General features: G+C 38.3%; 1 protein-coding gene across 6 annotated transcripts in view; it reads right to left on the reverse strand.

Annotated features, from left to right (window-relative positions):
- gria4a (glutamate receptor, ionotropic, AMPA 4a) overlaps positions 1–25,183 on the reverse strand; it is a 108,775-nt gene that overhangs the window by 59,447 nt on the left and 24,145 nt on the right. For all 6 annotated transcript variants that reach the window (XR_007180373.1, XR_007180372.1, XM_048160884.1 and 3 more), the window contains exons 3-9: positions 21,566–21,805; positions 11,430–11,614; positions 6,826–6,879; positions 5,961–6,119; positions 3,177–3,344; positions 1,010–1,114; positions 774–881 (exon numbers count right to left, since the gene is read on the reverse strand). Coding sequence is in view for 4 of the 6 variants with exons in the window: in XM_048160884.1 (XP_048016841.1) it covers positions 774–881; positions 1,010–1,114; positions 3,177–3,344; positions 5,961–6,119; positions 6,826–6,879; positions 11,430–11,614; positions 21,566–21,805 (1,019 nt within the window). In the remaining 2 variants the exon portion in view is untranslated. The remainder of the gene's footprint in view (positions 1–773; positions 882–1,009; positions 1,115–3,176; positions 3,345–5,960; positions 6,120–6,825; positions 6,880–11,429; positions 11,615–21,565; positions 21,806–25,183) is intronic.

Consider the following 25,183-nt stretch of genomic DNA (forward strand, 5'->3'; position numbering starts at 1 on the left):
CCAGTGAGCTTCTTCTGTGCGTGATATGGCATTCCTGTAGCTTAAAACAGTAGAGTCAAGGTCATGGGTTTCATTGCCAGAGAATGCATGAATGCAGTGAAAGTTTTTTTGGGTAAATGCGTCTACCAAATGCATTAATGTAAATGTAGATGTTCTCAGGCTAAAGAATTGACAGCAAATGCAAAGTCACATAGTGTATCTGAATATTCGTATATACATTCATTCTATTATAATTGCTTGCATGGTGCTCCTGTTCGTATTTCAGCAATCCGTGACAGAATAGGATGGAAATGTCAAAGGCAGTCATTCAGACTGTCATCTCATCCATTATTAATCGCTGAGTGTGACAGACCTTCGACGTTTCAGCAAAAACAGTCGGTAGGTGTGACACCGCTGCCCAAAATCAAGGTGTTTTGAGTCAGCTAGTGGGATGTCGCCTTAACAATAACTATGGTGATTTGTTGGAAACAATGATTACCATGGTGCTTTTTTAAGGGAAATGAAAACATCAACCTAGAACACATATGTAAATTCTTTCTTCAGTGTAACCCCCTTGTTCCCTTCTGATAAATGAACTAATGCACCATCAGCTCTCTCTCTCTCTCTCTCTTTCACTGGCTCTCTTTCTTTCCTTGTTCCTCTCACCAATACAGTCAGTAAGCAATGCAAGTAAGTTTTATTCAAGTATGTCTAACTGATGAAATATGTCTTGCTCCCTCTAGATGGCGCTATATGTGTAAGACTGCAGATGTGGGTGGTTGTGAGTACATTACCATTATAGTCGTGACGATAACTGTCCTGTTCTCCATAGCGGAGTCGTTGCCCATTGAAAGCTCATTCTGGACCAGAACCAATTTATCCAGGTCGTTCCAGTAACCGATCTGCAGATGATAGACGACGGAGTAATCAATCCAGTGTATGTGGGCTTCTGGGTGAAATTACGGTGTGTATCTGTATAAATGATTGTTTGTGTGTGTCTAAATGCATGAAAGTGTTTTGTGTGTCTGACCTTGCGGGGGCCGTTACTCTTTAGCTCAAAGACGTCCATGGTGTAGTTGACTCTGCGTCCATAATGATCAAACTGGATATTCCCAGTGAGACCCTGGATTCTCACCTTTACACACACACACACAAATACACAAGGAAGTATTAGTAAGCGAGAACACATCCCTTTTGCTAAGCATGGAACAAAAAGTATCATTTGTAGCTACAGTTTATTTTGCAGAGTGGATTAAACCTTTAAGATGAGTTAAAAGTAGTGTCAGAGTGATTAAACAGCTTTGACAGCTAGTTTATGCAACATCCTTTGCATCTTGCAGTGTCATAGAGTCCCACCAACTCCCACCTGTCATAGAATCCTGCACGCTCTTACCTGTCATATAGACCCCTGCCCACTCTCACTTTTCAAACAGTGTCCCACCCACTCCCACCTGTCGTAGAGTCCCACCCACTCTCACTTTTCAGACGGTGTCCCGCCCACTCCCACCTGTCATTGTGTCCCACCCACTATTACCTGTCATATAGACCCCCTCCTACTCTCACTTTTCAAACAGAGTCCCTCCCACTCCCACCTGTCATAGAGTCCCTCCCATTCTCACTTTTCAAACAGAGTCCCTGCCACTCCCACCTGTCGTAGAGTCCCTCCCACTCTCACTTTTCAAACAGTGTCTCATCAACTCCCACCTGTCGTAGAGTCCCGCCCACTCTCACTTTTCAAACAGAGTCCCTGCCACTCCCACCTGTCGTAGAGTCCCTCCCACTCTCACTTTTCAAACAGAGTCCCTGCCACTCCCACCTGTCGTAGAGTCCCTCCCACTCTCACTTTTCAAACAGTGTCTCATCAACTCCCACCTGTCGTAGAGTCCCGCCCACTCTCACTTTTCAAACAGAGTCCCTGCCACTCCCACCTGTCGTAGAGTCCCTCCCACTCTCACTTTTCAAACAGTGTCTCATCAACTCCCACCTGTCGTAGAGTCCCGCCCACTCTCACTTTTCAAACGGTGTCCCACCCACTCCCACCTGTTGTAGTCCCGCCCACTCTTACCTGTCATATAGAGCCCTGCCCTCTCTCACTTTTCAAACAGAGTCCCTCCCACTCTTACCTGTCATATAGTCCCCTGCTCACTCTCACCTTTCAGATAGTGTCTTCCTTACTTCCACCTTTCATAGAGTCTCGTCCATTCTTACCTGTCAGACAGCACCTTGCCCAGCCTCACTCGTTGTGTTGAGTCCTTCCCACTTCCACCTGTTGTACAGACTCCTGCCCACACTGACATTTCAGTCAGCATCCTGCAGTTTTACCTGTCTTAGAGCCCACCCACTCCCACCTGTCCTATAGTCCCACCCACACTCACCTTTCAGACAGTGCCCTGTCAAGTCTCAGCTGTAGAGTCCTGCCCAGTGTCAATTCATACAGAGTCCTGCCCACTCCCACTTGTCATACAGAGTCCCACCCACTCCCACCAGTCATACAGATTCCTTCCAACTCTTACCTGTTGTAGAGTTCCACCCATTCCCACCTTTAATACAGAGTCCCACCCAGTCCCACCTGTCATACAGATTCCCTCCCACTCTCACGTGTTACACAGATTCCCACCCACTCCCACCAGTCGTACAAATTCCCTCCAACTCTTACCTGTTGTAGAGTTCCACCCATTCCCACCTTTAATACAGAGTCCCACCCAGTCCTACCTGTCATACAGATTTCCTCCCACTTTCATCTGTTGCACAAAGTATAACAGGTGGGAGTCCCACCCAATCCCACCTGTCATAGAGATTCCCTCCCACTTTCATCTGTTGCAGAGTCCCACCCACTCCCACCTGTAATACAGATTCCCTCCCACTTTCATCTGTTGCACAAAGTATAACAGGTGGGAGTCCCACCCAATCCCACCTGTCATACAGATTCCCTCCCACTTTCATCTGTTGCAGAGTCCCACACACTCCCACCTGTTATACAGAGTCCCACCCACTCCCACTTATTGTACAGAGTCCCGCCTACTCCCACCTGTCGTACAGAGCCCCACCCACTCCCACCTATAATATATATATATATAATAATATATATATACAGTAATGCTCACTGTGACCTGTTGTACAGATTCCCGCCCACTCTCACCTGGCTCACAGCATCCCATCAATTCTCACCTGTCTTCCACAATCCCACCCGCTCTCACCTGTTTCAGAGTTCGTTCCATGTCGATGCCCTGATTCCAAGGAGCAGCTGGGTTGGCCAGGCAGTCTCCAGCATTGCCTCTACGAGAGATGTCAATCTTCTGTCTGCGCAGATTTCGAAACGCCTCCGCCATCACTAGCACACCATCGTACGTCAATGATGATGTGTACTGAAAAAGTAAAAGGAATATTGTGTCTTTATTCACACTACATTACCCATGCTTCCTGTTTATAGTCACATTTCAAATGTAATGCTGAGCCGTCTTGGTGCATAAAGTAGATGTAAATGCAACAGAGAGGGCATTCTAGGTGAGCACATTGATTATTGCCTCCACCTGCTTGCTAGTAAGGCTGTGTGCGTAATGCAATGTGACATAAAACTGCAATGTAGCAACACCGCTACTTGTTACTGGAAAAGCTATTTAGCTGTAAAGCAGTACAGATTGTTGCTACACAGCAGTAAAGATTCGGAGAGATTGCTGGGGAAAGCAGTGCAGGGATCTCATCGTTTTTCTCTTTATGAGGTTCCACCGGCGGTAAGAAAAAACGCTCAACCTCAACAAAGATCAAAATGGATCTTCATCTCTTATTTCCATAAACAAATACAAAAGCATGCTACTTGCATGAGTAAACCCGGCCAAATAAGACAGAACGAGTTTCAGCGGCTGGGTCTGCACTGACACGAGACATTATGAATGAACTTGATCAGCGGAAATGAAGATTTATGGTTGTTGCAGAGGCATAATAACATCCAATTAACATCGAGGGAAAGACAGAAACAAACAACAATCATTAAAGGGGGAGTCAGCGAGTGAGATGCAGAAAATCAAGAGCGAGCAAAAGATGGAGGTAGTCAAGGCTCTTGCCTGTAAAGTGTGCTCTAATGAACCCGTAAAGATTGGTTTGATGTTCCTCTGATTTATAGCAGGTACTGCAGGGTGGAAGTGCTAATCAATGGGAGTAGAGAAGGATCTCCATGTTATCAACCGAGGGGAAAAGCAAAGTTTTTGAGCTGAGGACAGCACAATGAGGTGAGATTATGCAGCAAAAATGGTCTTAATGAGCAGATTCGTATTGTTTTCCAGTTAGGGAGAACTGTAATGTTTTGAGCAGTGTCAGCGTTTCACTCACATTTGGTTCTTAAAAAGTCTAAAAATATTTATTAATTTTTTCAATGTTTTTTTTCCCCCCCATGTGCTCCTCGGAAAAAAGCAAATGTCACTTTCTCTCAAGGCTGTGAATTTGTCTCTTGGATAACCAAATTGGCTTCCCAGTCATCAAAACAATGTAAACATTGACTTCATTTCACACATTCCCCAACAGACGGATTAAAATGTGGCTCCGGCTGCGGTCTGTCATGGCGTAATTGACTTAAATATTGCTGGGCAGCTGCTCGTTGAATCTCATTGGCTAAAGCTTGACAAAGAATGTGCCCAGTCACAGTTTGATTGGCTAAACATCTGTGACTGGAATTCTGCCACATGTGTCCGACAATATTATGGCATCAGAACTGCGACCTGATTTAAACCATCCTGCTATTTGCTGCACAAACAATGACTATTTCAAAGCACACTGTTCAAGTAGATATGGAATTATTCTGCTAATGTATTCAATAGGGGTGTGATGAGATCTCGTACCACTAGACCTCGCAAGATTAAAACGTGGTTAGATTTCTCATCGAGATGAAAAGCTGTCTTGTGATATTGCTATGATGGAGTGTGAGGGTGAAATTAGGATTGAATATGCCACCGCTATTTTTACATTACGCCTCCACTGTCATCCATTTAATTCAGTTGGATAACGGTCACTTCAATCCCATTCAGCTCATCTGACACGAGCTGCAGAGTAGTACGTAGTGCTGAAGAAATCAGATTTCACCGATCACGTGACGAGTGTAAGTGACGAGATGACTGACAAGACCATAGTGGAGGATTCGTTGCACAACAGAACCTAAGCATCTGATAAATGTCTTGTCTTGTAGACATTCAACATCGCTGCTCTCTATTCACAGAGTACGCGTGATGGTGAAATAGAAAGCGAAAGTAAAACGCGAACGCACATTCAAACGCGGTCTCAATACCCCGCATTCTGAAAGCGGCTCCCTGATGTATGCGAATATCTCCCAATATGAAAGCTATCTTAGGCTGGGCTGTGTAGTTGTAAGCATCTCTCAGCTCTGTATCATGCTTGAAGACAAATTTGGTCCATATTTGCACTTTGAATATTAAGAGAGTACTTTGATTATGGTTGCACATACTGTTTGCACCTAATAAGACAAAGAGAAAACTGTTATTCATTTTTATTTATACTGTTTTCATTTCTTTGATCAATTTGTGGAAAGGAGTTCAGTTAGGAGGTCAAAAGTTGTAGAAGCTCATAAATCATGTATAGCTCTGGTCTGAAGAGACTCGTATGAAATCATACAGGAGAGAAGCCAGTCAGTTGAGTCTGTGGCAAAACCTTTTCTTCTACTGCATATGATAATTCATACTCAGAATGTACAACTGAAATGACATAAAATAAAATATTTCAAATGCACCTGCAGACTATTTTTCTAGTCATGTATTTCGTCATTGAGGATTACTGTGTAAAAATCTCATCTCGTTCTGTCTCGTGAGCTAACTGCTGGTATTTAGTAGTGTTTAGCACAAAGCTTTGAGCATCTTTCAGCTGTTACCTAAGTCTTTAAAGGCATGTGCAAATAAATGACGCTCTCAATTCGTGATGTTTGTTTTATTGGTGTTTGCATTTGCATTTAATTATGTTGTAAATGTATTTGCGTTTACCCTGGGAGGGCTCTCAGAACCAGGATACTCCCTCTGGTCTAGTTTATTCCAGCGTTGCATTAGTTTGATCACCATTGCTTTGCTGAAATCCACCAACTGGAAACCAGTTACGTTTGCCCCGCCATGCATAAACCTCTCAAGAGAAATATCCTTAAAACCCTGTCGGGAGAAAGACAGAGAGGAAATTAGAGTGAGGGCGAATGAAGCCCATTCACTAAAAAGATAAAAAGATGGAGAACAGGAGATTGATAGGGCGAATGTGAGGCAGAGTGAGTTATAACATTTCTTAATATCCCAGATGCTGACACACTAACAAATGTCAGCACAGAATATTTTAAGGCACAGCACAAATAAGCAATGATAAATCACGCATAACAAAGTGCAGGTTCAGCGGTCCATCATAGTCAGAGTCTCCGAAACCGACAAGACTGCAAATTCCTTGAGACTAACTACCATTTCAGATGAATTTATCATCCAAATAGATTTTTACAGTTGGGTTTTGAAGATAGTTGTTAGGTGGTTTCTTAATAAACAAAGTAAAAAGAGTGAGGCACCCTCAGATCTCTGCGATGTCCTGTTTTATCGCCCAGCGGGTGAAAATGGTGCATCTGAAAGCACACTCTCCTCAACAACGCGCACGATTTGAGGAATGTCTGGAGCACAAATGATGCAGAACGAGTTACGTGCCAACATGTAATTCTAGTCTCGGGTTTTATTCAGGAGAGTAAAGTGGCACATCGCTCAGCTCCATCACAGAGAATCACAGCCAGAGGACATGCTGTCCTCTACATTAGTTCATTTCCTCTAGCGCTCCATCACTGCCTCTCTCTCTCACTGAGCTGGATAAACCAGTGCCAGAACTCACCAGGTTAGCGATGATGTAGTGGTATCCTTTCACATGTTTCCCGACACTCACAATCTGAGAGAGAGAGAAAGAAATATATAAGGAATGAGTGAATTCTCAGGAATTCGCCTACAGATTTATTACCTATATTTGGGAAAGTGTATGTGATATAAGCATTTTAACAAACATCCACACACCACCTTGTATTTTAGAGTTTATATTCCATTGTGTGCCATTCAGAAACGCTTTTTAAAATCAAAATGGACAATTCTTGTTTTTATGGAAATTGCAGTGTTTATTCTAAATAATTTATCCGTTTACATCATTATTTTTTAAATCATTTGTCATGTTGAATCAAAAGAACTTCCCCTCCCTTTCGCAGCGATGAGGGCGGGGCAACCTGTCACTCACATGAGATCCACCAATAGCAAACCACAACCATCCAATCAATTCCCCACTGACAAAATCAAGCCCCGCCCTACATTTGTTCTTGTTTGTCGCAGTAAGTACACTTTGTGTTTTTGTCTGATTGTCAAATACTTTTTTTTTTGCTTCAAATCAAAGTTTGTAATGTTGTGATTCTCCTCGTAGCCGGTTGGTTTGGTTTATGGCTTATATCTTATTAAAGAAGACTTTTTAAAAATCCCAATGGGAGAAATGAATGGGAAATGACTTCCTGAACCAACGGCGCTGATAAAGTGCTCTATTTCTTTGAATTACTGTTCAGTAAATTCCTCTTCTTGTCAGCAGAGTTAAAATTCCAGTTCAATATCTCGTGTGTCGTGGCCAAATTGATTCAACATTACACTCGTGATTTAATAAGGAGCCATTTCTTGTGCTTTCAGAAGTTCAGTTTCATGCTAGAGTTTTGTCTAGTGCAGGGATTTTTAAACTGGGGGTCAGAAGGAGAAGTATAGAGAAAAACAAGAATATTTAAAAAAAAATTATAAATAAATAATGAACTAAATAAATAAAAAATACAATTAAATAAATTAGATAAAAGAATAAAAATGTGATTAAAATAAAAAATAATAGTTATTAATCTGTTAAATAGATTAAATTAGAATAAAAATAAATTACACATTTTGATAAAATAAAAATAAACATTTGATTAAATAAATAAATAAATAAATAATACATTTAACTTTACCTTAGTAAAAAAATTTATATAATAATGTAACTTAATTTTAGATTTATAATATTACTTTTTCAATGAATACATTTTTTAAATTTCAGGATATGGGCCATATTTGGGGATCCATGGCATCTAAAAGATTCTAGTGTGTAACAGGTGTCTGTGAGATCAGCGGCTGCTGATGCCAGATCCACATCTGCTCAAGGAACATGCTGGCAGGACTGGCAGGTCGTGGAGAGAGAACATTCTGTTGATGTTGTACCTGACTATGTCCAACTGCGAGACGGTATGTGTGTGTGTGTGTGTGTGTGTGTGTGTCTGCTTGTATTTGCCAAATGTACTGTCAGGCTGATAGATGGGCACCTTTAGAGGTCTGCCTGAGGAACAGACGGACCATGCAACAATCAAACACGCCCCGCCATCGCAGAGTTCACAGATCAGACACACAGAGAGCTGCGCTGTGACTCCGGCTGCTGCTCGAGATCAACATCATTACCGCTCGAGAACGGCATTAGGCCACAGGTCCCATTTAATGTACACTAGCGTTCAAAAGTTTCTGAAAGAAGTCTCTTACGGCCAGCAAGACTGCATTTATTTGATCAAAAATACAGTCATATTGTAAAAAAATATATTATTTTAGTTTGAAATAAATGTGAAATGTAATTTATTCCAATTTTCAGCATCATTACTTCAGACTTCAGTGTCACATGATCCTTCAGAAATCATCCTAATATGATGAAACATTTCAGATTATTATCAGTGTTTATATTTTTGTGAAAACAGTCATACTTGATTCTTTGAAGAAAAGAAAGTTCAAAAGAACAGCATTTATTTGAAATAGAAATCTTTTGTGACATTATAAATGTCTACTGTCACTTTTGATCAATTGAATGCGTTTTTGCTGAATCAAAATGTTCATTTTCTTTTCAGAAAAATCTTTCTGACCCCAAACCTGTAAATGGTAGTGAATATTCCTGCATTATTGTGACAGCAACACACCTCAGTACTCAAATGGCATTAAACTGGATGTTTAACTATAACTTCAAAGTCTGTCTGGATGTCAAAATGCTTTGTCGTGATGGTATTTGACCTTAAAGACAAAAAACTGACCGTAGAAGAAGATAAGTAATGAGAGATACTGCCAATATGGTTGTCGTTAGGCACGATTTGTGTAAGATGTCACCACTTGCAAAATGGGCTTTCAATAAAACTTGGCTGCCTATATAGTAGAAAGACGAAAAAAATTGAAATCGGTGCTACCTGAAAACTAGAGAAAAAAAAGCTGTCATCTTCCATTTTACCAAATAGGTAGGAAAACCAGCCTGCTATGGGTACGCTTGACCAGTCAAATTCCACCTGGCTTTAGTAGGAAATACTTCTTAGCAAACTTTTAGTCATAATGGTGTCGACTTGTTTTTTTTCCAAATGAAAGAATTCAAAGTGGAAATGTTTAGTGGAAATGAGTTACTTTGGGTTTCAGTGAAGGATCCAGTGTGTTGTAGGCAGTGGATAAAGGCTGCAAAGAATCCTAAATACAGAGAGAACGTCATGACGGACAATCTGAAAAACCTCTGTGTAAACTGTATTTTAGACCAGTAGTGCTCCATTTTTACCATAAAGCTGTTTAAAGAGCAGACAATTTCCTTTACAATAACCGTTTTGTTAATAACCCTCGGCCGATCTGACGGTCTGTAAGCGGGGATACAAAAATGCGGAAGTAATGTAATTTTCACGAAAGACCTGGAGCCGGATGACGCGTTTTGCTTTTTCTGACAAATAAAAGGGAATTTCTCAGCCGACATTTTAACAATACAAAGTCACACTTTGATTTCAGCTCTGGTCGCTGTGATGTGTCTGTTTCAGGTTGTTTGGCAGCAGTTTCGTCTCTCTGTCTCTCTGTACATCATGTTATTCTGAGTTTCACATGACAGACAGAGCGTGTGAGGAACAGAGAGAAGCTCTGCAGGAAGGAGGAGGGATCAGAGGAAATAACAAATCGGAGGCGAGAAGGAAAGCACTGATCGTTCGTCTCGCTCTGTGATCCCTCCAGCTCTCTGTGATTTGCGTTTTTATGCTTTTCCTTTAAAGGAGCTGTAAGCGATTTAGTATTCTGGAATGCATCCATAAACTGTTCCTGCTACCTGAGAGATATTACTGGAACAGGTTTTGTGAGTCTGTCGCTGTGGCTCTGCAAACAGCAACAAATGACTGAGGGAGGCGGCCTGTGCTATTTTAGCCAATCAGAAACATTCTCTTCCTGTCAATCATTGCGCACATTCGGGTTTGTTGACATAAGATTAGTTGACAGGTCTTTGAAAGTCTGCTGTGAGCAAGTGAAACGAATCTCATGTATATGTCTGATGGAATATTTTATTTAAAAATATATTTTAAAATGTTTAAGTATTTATATATATATACACACACACACACACACACATATATATATATATATATATATATATATATATATATATATATAAACATTTAAAAATTTGTAGAATTTTATAATCTTTTTGAAATTATAAAACCATATGTTTTTAAATATTTAAAAAATATTAGAAATATTTAAACAGTAATATTTACATTTTTACACTTTATAATATTTTTAAATGCCTAAATATTTAAAAAAATTCAAATATATATTTTTTAAAAATTACATTTTAAAAATGGTAGAATATTATGAATTGTAAAATATTATAAATATTTGAATATTCATATTTACATTTTTAATGCTTTATAATATTTTAAAAAATATTTAAAATGTCTGAATATTTAAAAATCATAAAATATTTTTAAAAAATACTTAGTAAAAATACTACAGTTTTTTTTAGAATAATTTCATTTTCATTTAGCAAAACGGCTCAAAGCATTTACAGAGCTATATCATTTTTAAAAAATTATAAAACTTTTTTTAAATATTTAAAAAATATTAGAAATACTTAAATATTAATGTTTATATTTCTAAAATATATTTTTAAATATCTACATATTTAAAAATATTTACATTTGAAAAATATTGTAGATTAATTTTAAAGTCAGTTAGCAAAATGGCTCCAAGTGCTTACAGTATATAATTTTAAAATCTAAATACTTAAAATATTTAAATAGAAATATTTATGAAAAATATCAAACATTGTAGATTTTTAAATGCACTTTAAATATTGTAGAATAATTTCAAAGTCAACACTCACAAATAATTTTTATTCCATATTGTGACGTATTTCCGTGAAAAACAAATACATGTTAAATAAATAAATAATATAGGGGAACGTTTTATTTTATAAATTGTGGGGTTTTTATGATGCTGAAAATGTGTCTTTATGGCAATATTGGAGGAATTTAAAAATAATTACTTGTAATAATTATCACATTATAATCACATTATTGTGTATTAATTGTGTATTAAGAAAGTAAAAGGGGCTAATTTTGTTTTCATGTTTTTGTTTAATATTATAATGTTTTTATAGTGATGTCTTGCTGTCATCCTCACCTGCTCTAGAATGTTCTGGAGTCGCTCTGCCTCGAGGTCGATGACGAACTTCTTCTCCTGCCGCCGGTCCAGGTCTTCCAGCAGCCTTCGGTAACTCGCGTCATTGAAGTTCTCCACGCAGATGGCGCTAACCTGCCAACCGTTTTGACCCGCCTTCTCCATTATGGCCTGCAGAATGGCGTATCCTAGCAACAAAAACACAAAAAACACTCAATGTGTGTATATTCTAATGCTACATTATATCTTTACCTTAATATGCATATAATATGTATCTGTGTATTCGCAGAGATTGACTAAGATTGGAATAATAAGGATTTTTATTTGATCAAAAATACAGTAAAAACAGTGAAATATTATTACAATTTAAAATAGCTGTTTTCTATGTGAATATATGTTAAACTTCAATTTATTCCTGTGATCAAAGCTGAATTTTCAGCATCATTACTCCAGTCTTCAGTGTCACATGATCCTTCAGAAATCATTCTAATATGATGATTTGATGCTCAAGAAACATTTTTCATCATTACCAATGTTGAAAACCGTTATTATTCAGAATTCTTCAATGAATATAAAGTTCTAAAAGAACAGCATTTATTTGAAATAGAATCTTTTGTAACATTATAAATGTCTTTACTGTCACCTTCCCAGACGGTGTGTGTGTGTTTCTACAGGTGTGTGTTTGCGTGTGCGCGCTCTGGCTTCATCTTCTGTCCAAATGTCCCGTGTGTGTTCTGCATCAGTGTGCCAGTTATGTCAGCCAAGAGCAACAGATGTCCTTTAAATTGGCCCTTAGTCGCACCGCGGGACTTTGGACATCAGGACAAATGCAGCGTCCAGTGTCAGTCTGTGTGTGTGTGTGTGTGTGTGTGTGTGTGTGGGTTTGTGCAGGTTCCTCTTTTCAGACAAACAGATATAACACAAACCACAACACACAGACAGACCACAGATGACCGTAAGCTCTCTCTCTCTCTCACACACACACACACACACAAAATAATAACGAAATAGCACCAGCTGTCCTTAGAGTAAACACAGACTGCCAACAGAGACCTGGAGGATCCTCTGTACACAAACCCCAGTCTGTGTGTGGACAGAACGGACTGCTTCGCCTCTCACTCTTCATGCATACACAGGGTATGGCGTATTACTCACTGTTTTTGAAAAACATTCATATGTGCACAGTATGTGAATTTATACAGGCATGCACAGGCATTGATAATCTCCTAAAGCCCTCGAATGCACAGCCTTGCAAAGTATACTTCATTGGACGCATGCACAGTAAATACACCCATCAGGCATAACATTATGACCACCTTCCTAATATTGTGTTGGTCCCCTTTTGCTGCGAAATCAGCCCTGACATGGACTCCTCTAGACCCCTGAAGGTGATCTGTGATATCTGACACCAAGATGTTAGCAGCAGATCCTTTAAGTCCTGTAAGTTGCGAGGTTGAGCCTCCATGGATCGGACTTGTTTGTTCAGCACATCCCACAGATGCTCAATATCTTCATTTGTGTTCTGAAGATGAACGAAGGTCTTTTCGAGGATCGTTCGAGGAAGTTTCTTTTTGGGGTGAACTAACAGTTCTGGTAATCAACATGTTGGATGCAGGAGAAATGTGCAGGAATAAAGATCTGAGCGATTTTGACAAAATTGTTATGGCAAGGCCACTAGGTCAGAGTATTTCTGAAACGGCAAGGCCTGTGGTTTGCTCACAGTCAGCGGTGGTGAGAATTTACCAACAGTGTCTGAGGAGGGACAAATATAAACCGACGACAGGGTGCTGGACGCCCAAGGCTCATCGATGCACAAGGGCAATGAAGGCTATCCCGTCTGGTCCAAGCCAACAGAGGGTCTACTGTGGCACGAGTCACACAGAATTTTAATGACGGTTATGGGAGGAATGTGTCACAACACACAGCTGCATATGGGGCTGAGGACCAATCAGAGTGCCTATAGGGGCTGAAGTACCCGGATGTTGCCGTGTTCGCACTGCAGGAACTAGGAACGATTTTAGTTCTAGAAACTCCTTTTGGGGGAACTAAAATAGCTCCTACTTCAGAGTAGGGTCTGACCCAGCACTACAGGAACTATCAGTGACGTAAGTGTACGTTGATTGAAACATTTAAATCGATGCTGTCATAACTGATTTATTCAAACATGCATTAAATATTGAAGAACAGTATAATGAATATGTAACGGTGCATAGCTATATTTATCAGAATGTTGCTTTCTAGAGCACTTTTCTAGCTGACTAATGAGTTTATGGTCACTGAATATGTTTTTCTGAGGTAAATGTGACGTTACGTGACATTGTTTTATTGACGTCTTTCCGAGGTTGAAACACTGATTGAGCGATTACACGAGACATGATACGGATTTCAGTAAGTTGTACTGTATATTTTAACATACCTTCAGATGTTCATGCATGTTTATTGCGCTGTAACTGGTATTAAAGCGGAGGAGAGGATGATCACATGCTTCTCTTTAACTGAGGCGCTAAAGCGATCTGTCACGCCACATTAAACCGCGCCAAAACGGTATTTATTTTTTGAATCTCATAATAAGATGGACGTCATTTGAAATCTGAGACTTTGCTTCATATCAAAAGTAACACAAAGATTATTGTGATTTATTGGATGGGAGGCGCTACATGTTCTGCTCATTCATCAACTGAAAACAGACTAGACTAATCGATTCTTGGGATTTAAGAATCAATATCAGTTCGTAAAAATGAGAATCGATTAAAATCGAGAAATCTATATTTTTAACCCAGCCCTAGTATGCAATACTGAAAGTTGTCATAAGAGATTTCGTCTCTTAGCCCCACTTTTGCTCTTTCAGTCACGTAAATTATGCATTTACATTCCATCTCCGATAAAACGAAACCAACGATTCACAACAAACAGCTCCGATCCTGCGAAAAGACCCTTATGATGACCCCTGTCCACTGTCGAATGTGCCTATAATGGGCATGCGGGCATCAGGACTGGACCTTGGAGCAGTGGAAGAAGGTCACCTGGTCCGAGGAGTCCTGTTTTATTTTACATCATGTGGGCAGCCGTGTACGTGTGCAACATTTACCCCGGTAAGTAATGCATTGTGGGACGACAACAGGCTGGTGGAGGGAGTGGACGGATGCTCTGGACAATGTTCTGGTGGGAAACCCTGGGTCGGGCCATTCTTGTGGACGTAAATTTGACAACTGAGAGCTGCCTAAACATTGTGTCAGACCAGGTCCACCCCTTCATGACACTGGTGTTCCCTGGTGGAAACGGCTCTTTCAGCAGGATAAAACACCCTGCACACGCTGTTCAGGAATGGTTTGAGGAACATGATGAAGTTCAAAGTGTTGCCCTGGCCTCCAAATTCCCCAGATCTCAATCCACTCGAGCATCAGTGGGATGTTCTGGACCAGCAAGTTCAATCCACAGCGGCTCAAACGCAACCCACAGGACTTAAAGGATCTGCTGCTAACGTCTTGTCCATGCCACATGTGTGTGTGTGTGTTTTATAACATAAGTTTATAGAATGTTTTAATTTATATATTTTTAAATATACAAATATTTTAAAATATATATTTTTACAAACATTTTTAAAGATTTACAATATTTTATTATTATTATTATTCAAATTCAGATGACTCCTGTTTCATACTGAATGCTCTCACAAACTATTTTTATTATTATTATTATTATTTTTTTTATTAAACACTTTACACAAAGCCTATATATATAATGCATTATAAAAGTATCTTTAATGCAATATTATGGCTTTTAATGCACTTTATATTGTGTTGCATGATCTCATTAGGGGCATCATGCAGTGTTTCAGCGCAGCGCCACCTACTGATGCGGAGATATGAAAAATGGCTATTTTTGCTTAGAACTTCTGACAGGTTTGTCCAAAAATCATAAATCTCGTTGGATTCAGGGCATCATGCAGAGTCGAATGATATCCAATTTTCCCATATCGGACATTTTGGCCGTCGGCCATTTTGAATTTTATGCTAAAATGCTGTATTTTACGAACGCATTAACGTATCTTTACAAAACTCGGTATGGGTCATCAGCACAATGCCCTGAAGGAGCCTGAGAAATTTCGGACAAGCGCCACCTTGTGGTCAAAAGTTATAACAAAATTTACAAAAATGCTAATAACTTTTGACTATATTAACCGATTTTAATGAAACTGGTCTCCCTAGATTCTGTGGGTCATACTGAGACCATAGATATCAAGTTTGAGTATACCATAGTCAGCTGAACTTCCTGTCCGCCATATTGTTTTTCTTTAAAAACCTACTTTTTCTAACTCCTCCTAGACCGTTACTCAGATTTTCACCAAAATCGAACCATATCATCTTCAGACCATGCCGACAAAAAGTTATGGATTTCAAGTCGATACATCAAACCGTTTTCGTATACCAGAGTGAAGAATTTGAGGCATGATGCAAAAACGACTCTTGAAGCTATATCTCTGCAATGCTTTGACATATTGACACCAAACTTTGCAAGTGTCATTGTCACCTCACTCTGACCATACCACAACAATTTGGACACAGCGCCACCTATTGGTCAAAAGTGATGAACCAGTAAATCCTCATTTTTGATCATTTTTCAGCTCTTTTGCCTAAAATGATCTTAATAGGTCTTTAATTGCTCACTGTTGCAGTTGGTCTGATGCTCCTGGCCGTGTTGGCTTGCTTCTTGTGCCGCTTTTGTGCTTGGCCCCGTAATTGCTGCTTGCAGCTGTATTTAATAATTGTAACCAGTGTTGAGGGTAACGCATTACAAGTAACATGAGTTATGTAATCAGATCACTTTTTCCAAGTAACTAGTAAAGTAACACATTTCTTTTAAATTTACAGTGAAATATCCAAGTTTCTTTTTCAAATAAGTAATGCAAGTTACTTTGCTTTCCCATTTATTTACTGATGTTAAGAAAAATTGTGTGTGAACATGATGGGTATTGTAGTTCTTTACTACATGTAAACATACATTTACTCAGCTCACTTGCACAAAAAATATTCAGTATTTCTCAAAAATAATAAAAACATTGAAATGCAAACCTGCAATAGTTAAATGGTAACACTTTACAATAAGGTTCATTAGTTAAACATTAGTTAATGTATTAACTAACATGAACTAACCATGAGCAATACATTTGTTTCTGTATTTACTAATCTTCGTTAACGTTAGTTATTGAAAATACAGTTCATTGTTTGTTCATGTTAGTTCACAGGTACATTAACTAATGTTAACAAGATTTAATAATGTATTAGTTAATGTTGAAATTAACATTAATGATTAATAATTTCATTATTAGTTCATGTTAACTAATGTTGTTAACTAATGAAGCTTATTGTAAAGTTTACCAATTAAATATGCTAAATTACACAAATATACTTTATTTAATATTTAATTCGTTTGAGCTGCGCCCTCTACTGTACAGGCATGAATTTGCATTTCCTTTAGCCTTATTCATTTCACTTTTGGTGAACATTTGCCAAAAATACTTTTTTTGTTATTAAAAAACAAACATCGCAAGCCCAGCCAAGATGAGAAAATGTAATGCATTACTTTACATAAAAAGTAACTAATTAAGGCAATTTAGTTACTTTTTTTAGGGAGTAACGCAATATTGTAATGCATTACTTCTAAAAGTAACTTTCCCCAACACCGCTTCTAAACACAGTTATGACACTTATCTGTTCATTTACACACCTTTAGAAAGTATAATGCATTAAAACACACGACAAACAACCAATTTCAGATGTAACAATGAATTTGCTAATATTATAACGCATTTTAACTTTGGTTACAATTATTTATGAAAATATATAATGCATTATAATGTACATTATGAATACCTTCATAATGCATTATACATAAAGCTTTTAAGTAAAGTGTTGCCATTTTTATGTCCCAAAGAGAGCCACTCTCTGATTTAAACATGCATGTGGGTATGCGGCGCACGTTAAGCATTTTGTACTGCATACTACACCATATGCAGTACACAGTATGACACTATAGTAGTATTTCACTCAGTGTTCATAAAGGAAGGCAGTTGTGAGAAACTGGCCAAAGTGTCAAACCACTAGGCTCGTGCAGAGCTGTGGCTGGAACCAATCGGTAACACGTCCATTCCAGGCGGCCAGATGGTCAGTTTCTCGGCTAAAGCGAGCGTGCCAGAACTGATGGCTTTGTCGGTTAGTCTGGGCCTGTAAGTGGAGATGTTAGCTGAACTGTGTTGTTAACATTTCCAAGCTGAGTGGAATCCAGCACTGATCTAATGGCATGTCAAGAGTAAATAAAGAGGATTATTATGATTAAAGGACGTCCATTAACCTACACGGGGCTGTAGTGATCCGTCGTGAAGAACAAGAAAAATTTTGAGTAGGTATTGTACATGTTTTTAAGCTTTAAATCATTTAAAGATAGAGAACAGAACCATTGTGCGTCTCCAAGCAACACATAGCAATGTTTGGTTCCTAAACGAGTGATTCTGAATGAATTGACTGTTTGAATGAATCAGTTGGATGAATGATTCAATGACTCACTCAAGGTTTTAGTTTTATATTTAAAGCTTCATTAAAAAAAAAAAAAAAAACATTTTTCATATATAAATGTTCAAAATATTATCTTTAAAACATTAATCGCATAGCAGTATTTATGCAATTGTAATTGCACAGTAAATACTGCGTTAGATTCAGCTTCTGTGCCACTTCTGTGGTGCAAAACTGAATTTTGTTGACTATTTCACTTGATGGGTAACAGCCTGTGGTGTTTTTTTCTTTTTAAATTATATGTAAGAATTTGATATAAAGACGATGCATACATATAATAAGGTTAGAAAAAATGATCATATAATGGTAAAAATGCCCCTGAAATCATTGTAAGTTAATTTCTGTCACTGCTGTGAACTAACAACCACACAGTATAAGAAAAATTTGAAAACTTGTCCACGACAGGCCTAAACAAACCAAGATACCGGCACAAAAACACACTACATAGTCTAATTATCGACAATATCCCATAAAATACTGAGATATCATTTTTTGTCATTATCGCACACCTCAAAGAATTTCATCTCTGTTTTCTGTAGAAATGTACAAAGTGTATTGACACACTATGTTGTTTGTTGTTGTACATGTCAGTAAAGTCTCTTCCTGCCCAAATGGGCGGCTTTTAGCCAAATAAATGCATTTAATTAAAAAGCATTTTAGTTTTCATTTAAATCAGTTAAGAATTCAAATGAACAGATATCTTTTTTTCCACAACCATACTGACTCCATTTCACCGCTGCCAGTGATGCTAACATCTCCAGACAAGCCAGACATTCCCCTGTGATTAGCCGTTTCACATGTGTGCAAGCGAGCGATCGGAGACGTTTTAGCGGACAGGTCCGGGGATATTTCCGCAATGCAGATCTGTCGACGGAGGTGTGAGGTCAACGCAAGTGTCTCTGAGCCAGATAAACCTCGGGGAATCAACAAAAACAGGTAAAGTTGACTGGAAAAACATTCTGAATCATTCCTCAAATCAGTGACAACTCGTATTGAAAGACTTGAGGTCAAATTCAGCACTTATTAATCGAGAGAGGAGATGAAGAAAACGAAGATGATGGAAGAAAGCAGATGCGAGTAGATCCATTAGCTTCTCTTTCTCGCCTTTAAGCAGGAGATCACGGATGACTGAATGATTGGCTTGCGGCCCGCATCGCTCTGGGCTCGAGGATGAGCAGTTAACGCTCCACTGACCTCGGCGCTGTGGAAGAACAGCAGACCGACAGCAGGCAGGAGATCTCGGGTGTTCAGTGGCCGAACGCTGGGCTTAAAATGGGCCGAAGAAGAGCCAACTGCAGCCTGGCAAACAGTATCAAGAAAATCTCCTTTTCTGAAAGGCGGCCTTCCTGACACACACCGACAGGTCTTGCCTCACTCCAGGACTCCCATGATGCCAGACGAGAGAATTAGACAGCAGCTGTGACTCCAATACGGCCGCCAAGTTACAAATGTGTGAGTGTACTCTTAAAAAATAAAGGTTCCAAAACTGTTCACTTCAATATTAAAATCTCCTGATAATTTACTCACCCTCATGTCATCCAAGATGTTTATGTCTTTCTTTCTTCAGTTGAAAAGAAATGGAGGTTCCAGGATTTTTCTCCATATAGTGGACTTCACTGGGGTTCAACGGGTTGAAGGTCCAAATGTCAGTTTCAGTGCAGCTTCAAAGAGCTCTACATGATCCCAGACGAGGAATGAGAGTCTTATCTAGAGAAACCATTGGCCATTTTCTAAAAAAAATAAAAATGTATATACTTTTTAACCACAAATGCTCGTCTTGCACTGCTCTGTGATGCTCCACGCATTACGTAATCACATTGGAAAGGTCACAGAAGTACCGATCCAGTGTCTACAAAGCGAACATGTAAAGACTAAGTCAAACGGCCTTTACAAAAACAGGTAAAATAACAATGTCGGACAATTTTGAAGTTGGAGGAGAAAATCAGATTGATTTTTTTCACCCTACCTACATCACGCGTGACCTTTCCAACATGATTACGTAATGCGTGACACATCACAGAGCAGTACAAGACGAGCATTTGTGGTTTAAAAGTATAATTTTTTTTTTTTTTTTCCAGAAAATGAGCAACGGTTTCTCTAGATTAGACTCGTATTCCTCGTCTGGGATCATGTAGAGCTCTTTGAAGCTGCACTGAAACTGACATTTGGACCTTCAACCCGTTGAACCCCAGTGAAGTCCACTATATGGAGAAAAATCCTGGAATGTTTTCCTCAAAAACCTTCATTTCTTTTCCACTGAAGAAAGAAAGACATGAACATCTTGGATGACATGGAGGTGAGTAAATTATCAGGAAATTTAAATTCTGAAGTGAACTAATTCTTTAAAGGTGCCCTAGAACTTCTTTTTAAAAGATGTAATATAAGTCTAAGGTGTCCCCTGAATGTGTCTGTGAAGTTTCAGCTCAAAATACCCCATAGATTTTTTTTAATTCATTTTTTTAACTGCCTATTTTGGGGCATCATTAACTATGCACCGATATATAGGTTGCGGCCCCTTTAATTCTCGTGCTCCCCCTCCCCTGGAGCTCGCGCTTGCCTTGAACAGCATAAACACAGTTTACACAGCTAATATAACCCTCAAAATGGATCTTTACAAGATGTTCGTCATGCATGCTGCTTGCATACATCGGATCATGTGAGTATTGTATTTATTTGGGTGTTTACATTTGATTCTGAATGAGTTTGATAGTGCTCCGTGGCTAAAGCTAACATTACACACTGTTGGAGAGATTTATAAAGAATGAAGTTGTGTTTATGAATTATACAGACTGCAAGTGTTTAAAAATGAAAATAGCGATGGCTCTTGTCTCCGTGAATACAGTAATAAACGATGGTAACTTTAACCACATTTAACAGTACATTAGCAACATGCTAACGAAACATTTAGAAAGACAATTTACAAATATCACTAAAAATATCATGTTATCATGGATCATGTCAGTTATTATTGCTCCATCTGCCATTTTTCGCTGTTGTTCTTGCTTGCTTACCTAGTCTGATGATTCAGCTGTGCACATCCAGACGTTAATACTGGCTGCCCTTGTGTAATGCCTTGAACATGGGCTGGCATATGCAAATATTGGGGTCGTACATATTAACGATCCCGATTGTTACGTAACAGTCGGTGTTATGTTAAGATTCGCCTGTTCTTCGGAGGTCTTTTAAACAAATGAGATTTATATAAGAAGGAGGAAACAATGGAGTTTGAAACTCAGTGTATGTCATTTCCATGTACTGAACTCTTGTTATTCAACTTTGCCAATATAAATTCAATATTTAATTCTAGGGCACCTTTAATATTAGGCAGAAGAGAGAAGTGAATCGCTGTGAAACAGCATGTGATTGGCTACTGATGTCACACTTTCACTTTCACATGCACATGCTGTATAGTTTTGTATAAACTCAGGTTCAACTCAGAGAAAGTTGATGGGTTTGGTTTTGTCAACTCGAAACTAATCCTGCAACTACCATCATGTTACGGTCCCCTGATGAGTTTAGTGCCATAAATCCTATCATGGTTAATGAATATGTGTTTGTAACGTTTCTTACCTCTGTCCGTGTCATACAGGAATACGAATCTGTTCCAGTCGTAATGGTCGAGAAGGCTCAGTAGCGCCCCCCGGATGGACGGACGCAGCTGCAGCACGAACTGTGTCTCGCCCTCCGCAGGGAAACTGGGCGTCACCAGAGAGATGTGCAGCGCACTGCAGAACGACGTCAACGTGTGAACCGAGCGCTTATCGTACAGGCCGAATATCGCGAAGACTCCTCGGGAATACTGCGAACAAACTGCAAAGAAAGAGAGAGTCATACTGTAAGTGCACAAAGAACATGTCACACAGTAAAGAACAAGAAGAAAATACAAACAAAATACATAAACACTAGGGCTGGGACAATACATCGATTCTCGATTCGCTATATGAATTCTGATATTTTCCGATATAACTCGATTCTCCCTCAAATCGATTCTGAGCTTAGTTTTTAACAGCAGGTGGCGCTACATGCTTTAGAAACACCTGTAAGTTACTCTGCTTGCGTCCAGTTCTTTTACACACACCACTTAAACCTAAAATAATCATTCATAAAGTTCGAAAAGGTTGAAGTGAATTACAAGGGTGTTCGCAGTGGGCTGTTTACATTAATCTCGTGTCATTAAAGCATTCTGAGCCGAGGTGCAAGTATATACTTACATGACTCAGCCAAACGCTCAAGCTCTCTCCAGCACTCTTCTTCATGAGCATTTGAGTGTGTGGTTAAAAACTAGCCTAGAGCGCCATCTGCTGTTAAAACTAAGCTCAGATTCGATTTGAAAGAGAAAATATCAGAATAGATCCAGAATAATTTTATCGTGAATTGAGAATTTATGTACTGTCCCACGGCCTAATTAATACAGGGTTTGAAATTCAGTTTTTTAAGTTAAATTAAATTTTTAAGTTACCAGCCATTTAGATCCTCTACTAGGCAAAACAAAATTATCAGAAATAAGCCAGATTGTCTTTTTTTTTTTTTTTTACTAAATTGATTCTGAATCATTGAATGGCTTTCAGTCAGCAACATCATTGTTTTGCAGGTAAAATTAAAATAAAATAGAAATAAAACAAAATTCTGTGTGACTTCCCCTATAAAACAACATTTATTTCATTGTATTTTTCAAATATAAGTTCTTGAATTCAGCCTCTCCTCCACTGACATCCAATAAAAAATCTGAAAAAGTGGTATTTATATTATATATGTTATGTGCAATACTTTGCTATATATATAAATTGCCAAGCGAGTAAAAATTGGCGTTGGCGATTATATGAAACGATGCAATGTTGTGAGAACATGAACAAACGTGAACGACGCTCGGGACAGTTGACTGGCCAGCGCTGCATCGTCACGAAAGTTTAAGCCTTGCCAATTTAAATATTCAAGCACATGAAGACACGAAAGAGAGCTCAATTCATTACTCATGCACTGTGTGGGAAGTTTAGTGTGCGCGAACGCCCAGAAAGCCGTGTCTCAGACAGTGTGCGAATACTGAAATGAGCTCTGTTTCAAGTCAAAAAAGGCCTGTCTCGGTGAGTATCATAGTAAACATAGTGGGTTACGCTTGAGTGATCATAACAGTGGAGAAAGACAACGCATGTGTACAGTATCAGTATATTGGATCCGTGCATTTGGTCTTAAAGTGACAGCAGCCTAATATTTCTGCTGCTGTCTGTGTTTTTAATGTTAATCAAACAACAGACTTACTGCAAAAAATCACTCAATTCTCTTCATTGAATAACTGTTAACTTTTATAAGGATCAATCTATGTTTAATTTATACAGTGAAGACTATCTAGTTAGTTATTTTACATGTTATATATACAATATATAATATATATTATTTGCACACAATGTAGTTTTTGAATTTGCATTGTTTAATTTTCATTACAATATTGTAAAAATGGTAGAAATCTTACAATAAGCATTCAATAGGATTTATTGTCTTCATACAAAATATATTTTCTTCTTTTTCTTCTTTTGATTTTGAGGTGAAACATGACTATGTTCTTGACAGAATTCGTGAGATTTAAGTTCAAAAATAAACACATTTTACCATGTTTTTCTGAGCGAGAGTGAACAGTAGTCAGTGTTTAATCTTCAAAGGAGTCGAGCACATTTCATTGATTCCAGACACACACACGCACACACACAGTTTGTCTGTCGGTTCTTTTGATGTAAGTTTATAACGCTGCATTTTTCTGTCGCTTTCTATGAATGACATACTCTGGTTTTTCACTGCAGGATCAAACAGACTCTTCCTGCTCTCCTCTTTTATTCGTCACTCAGGTGTTTCTATCATAACAGTCTTTCTCTGAAACTCAATATCGTCTCTCTAAAGTGTTTGTCAGCGTGTTTGTAAAATGTTGATAAAAAGATGTGAAAAACATCCATCCCTCTGTCTGTCAAAGGACCTGTTGGCATGATGGCAGTATTGATGATGAAAAATAATATGAATTTCTCCATCATAATGTACTGTCTGATTCATCAACAGACGAATTAATGGAAGGACGAACCGTCTGTCCAGTTATTTATAGACTGAACGCCACTCTCTACTCACAGGGGGAAAAAATATCAGCACGGATGGTCACCATGGAGATACAGGCGACAGTTTGTAAAAGTGCTGTGATGATCAGGACGGACAGATTATAGAGGAAGGTATGGAAGAATAATATTTTATTTATACAATGTTAACTGGGGAAAAAACACAGAGACTCTTGATTATTCACTAGCAACCACCCAGAAACCCCTAGCAAAAAACAAAAAAAGTTAATTACTTCGAAACAAAATATTAAAAAAAACATATTTCAGCTAGTTGCCAAGGCAACATTTCTCATTTTCATTTACACTGTAAAAAGAAAAAAAAATTCTGACAGTTTTTTATAAAACAAAGATTATTAGAGCACTTTTTTTTTACAAAGAATACTACTTCAGTGTTATTACTTCAAAATTTCACATTTAATTAAATGCGTTACTTGCCGTTTATTTGTAATAATTTGTGAAATTAACTAGCAATTTTAGATCTGAAATATATTTTTCATCATTTTCTTCAGCATAGTTTAACTTGATATAAATAAAACTGAAAACTGAAATAAAAATGTATACACGTATAAATCAAAACTAATACAAATGACAAAAAAACACTTTAAAATGAAAACGGAATTTAAATGGAATTTACATAAGTTCCCATTATCAATCATTGTTTAAATTAATTATCAAATAATTGATTAATCATTAAATCTGAAGCGGGTGGCGCTACTAAGTTATATTGTTACATAACCACTTGTTTAACCAACACCAAAGAGGTGTCGTTTTAAATCTTTAGAAGTGAATATAGGGAATATGACCATGCTTTTAAATTTGCTGACATATTGAAAGTGCTCTATTTTCATAGCTTGAAAAAATAACTGCTTTACATTAAAATTTGATCTGTAAAATCATTGTATATAACAAACAGACGTGTCACATATCGTTGAAAGGATTCAACTAGCAGAATATAAGCATATTTGTTTCAGTTAGAGACCAATCTATACCAAGTATTTGTAAGAAAAAGTGCCGCCGACACGTGTAAACAGTATACACATGATGCTTTTGAGCCATGTTTTTGTTTGTAACTTCACAAAACATTAGCAGATCACAT

Source organism: Megalobrama amblycephala, linkage group LG16 (genome assembly GCF_018812025.1).
Source record: "Megalobrama amblycephala isolate DHTTF-2021 linkage group LG16, ASM1881202v1, whole genome shotgun sequence".
NCBI classification, from domain to species: Eukaryota; Metazoa; Chordata; class Actinopteri; order Cypriniformes; family Xenocyprididae; genus Megalobrama; species Megalobrama amblycephala.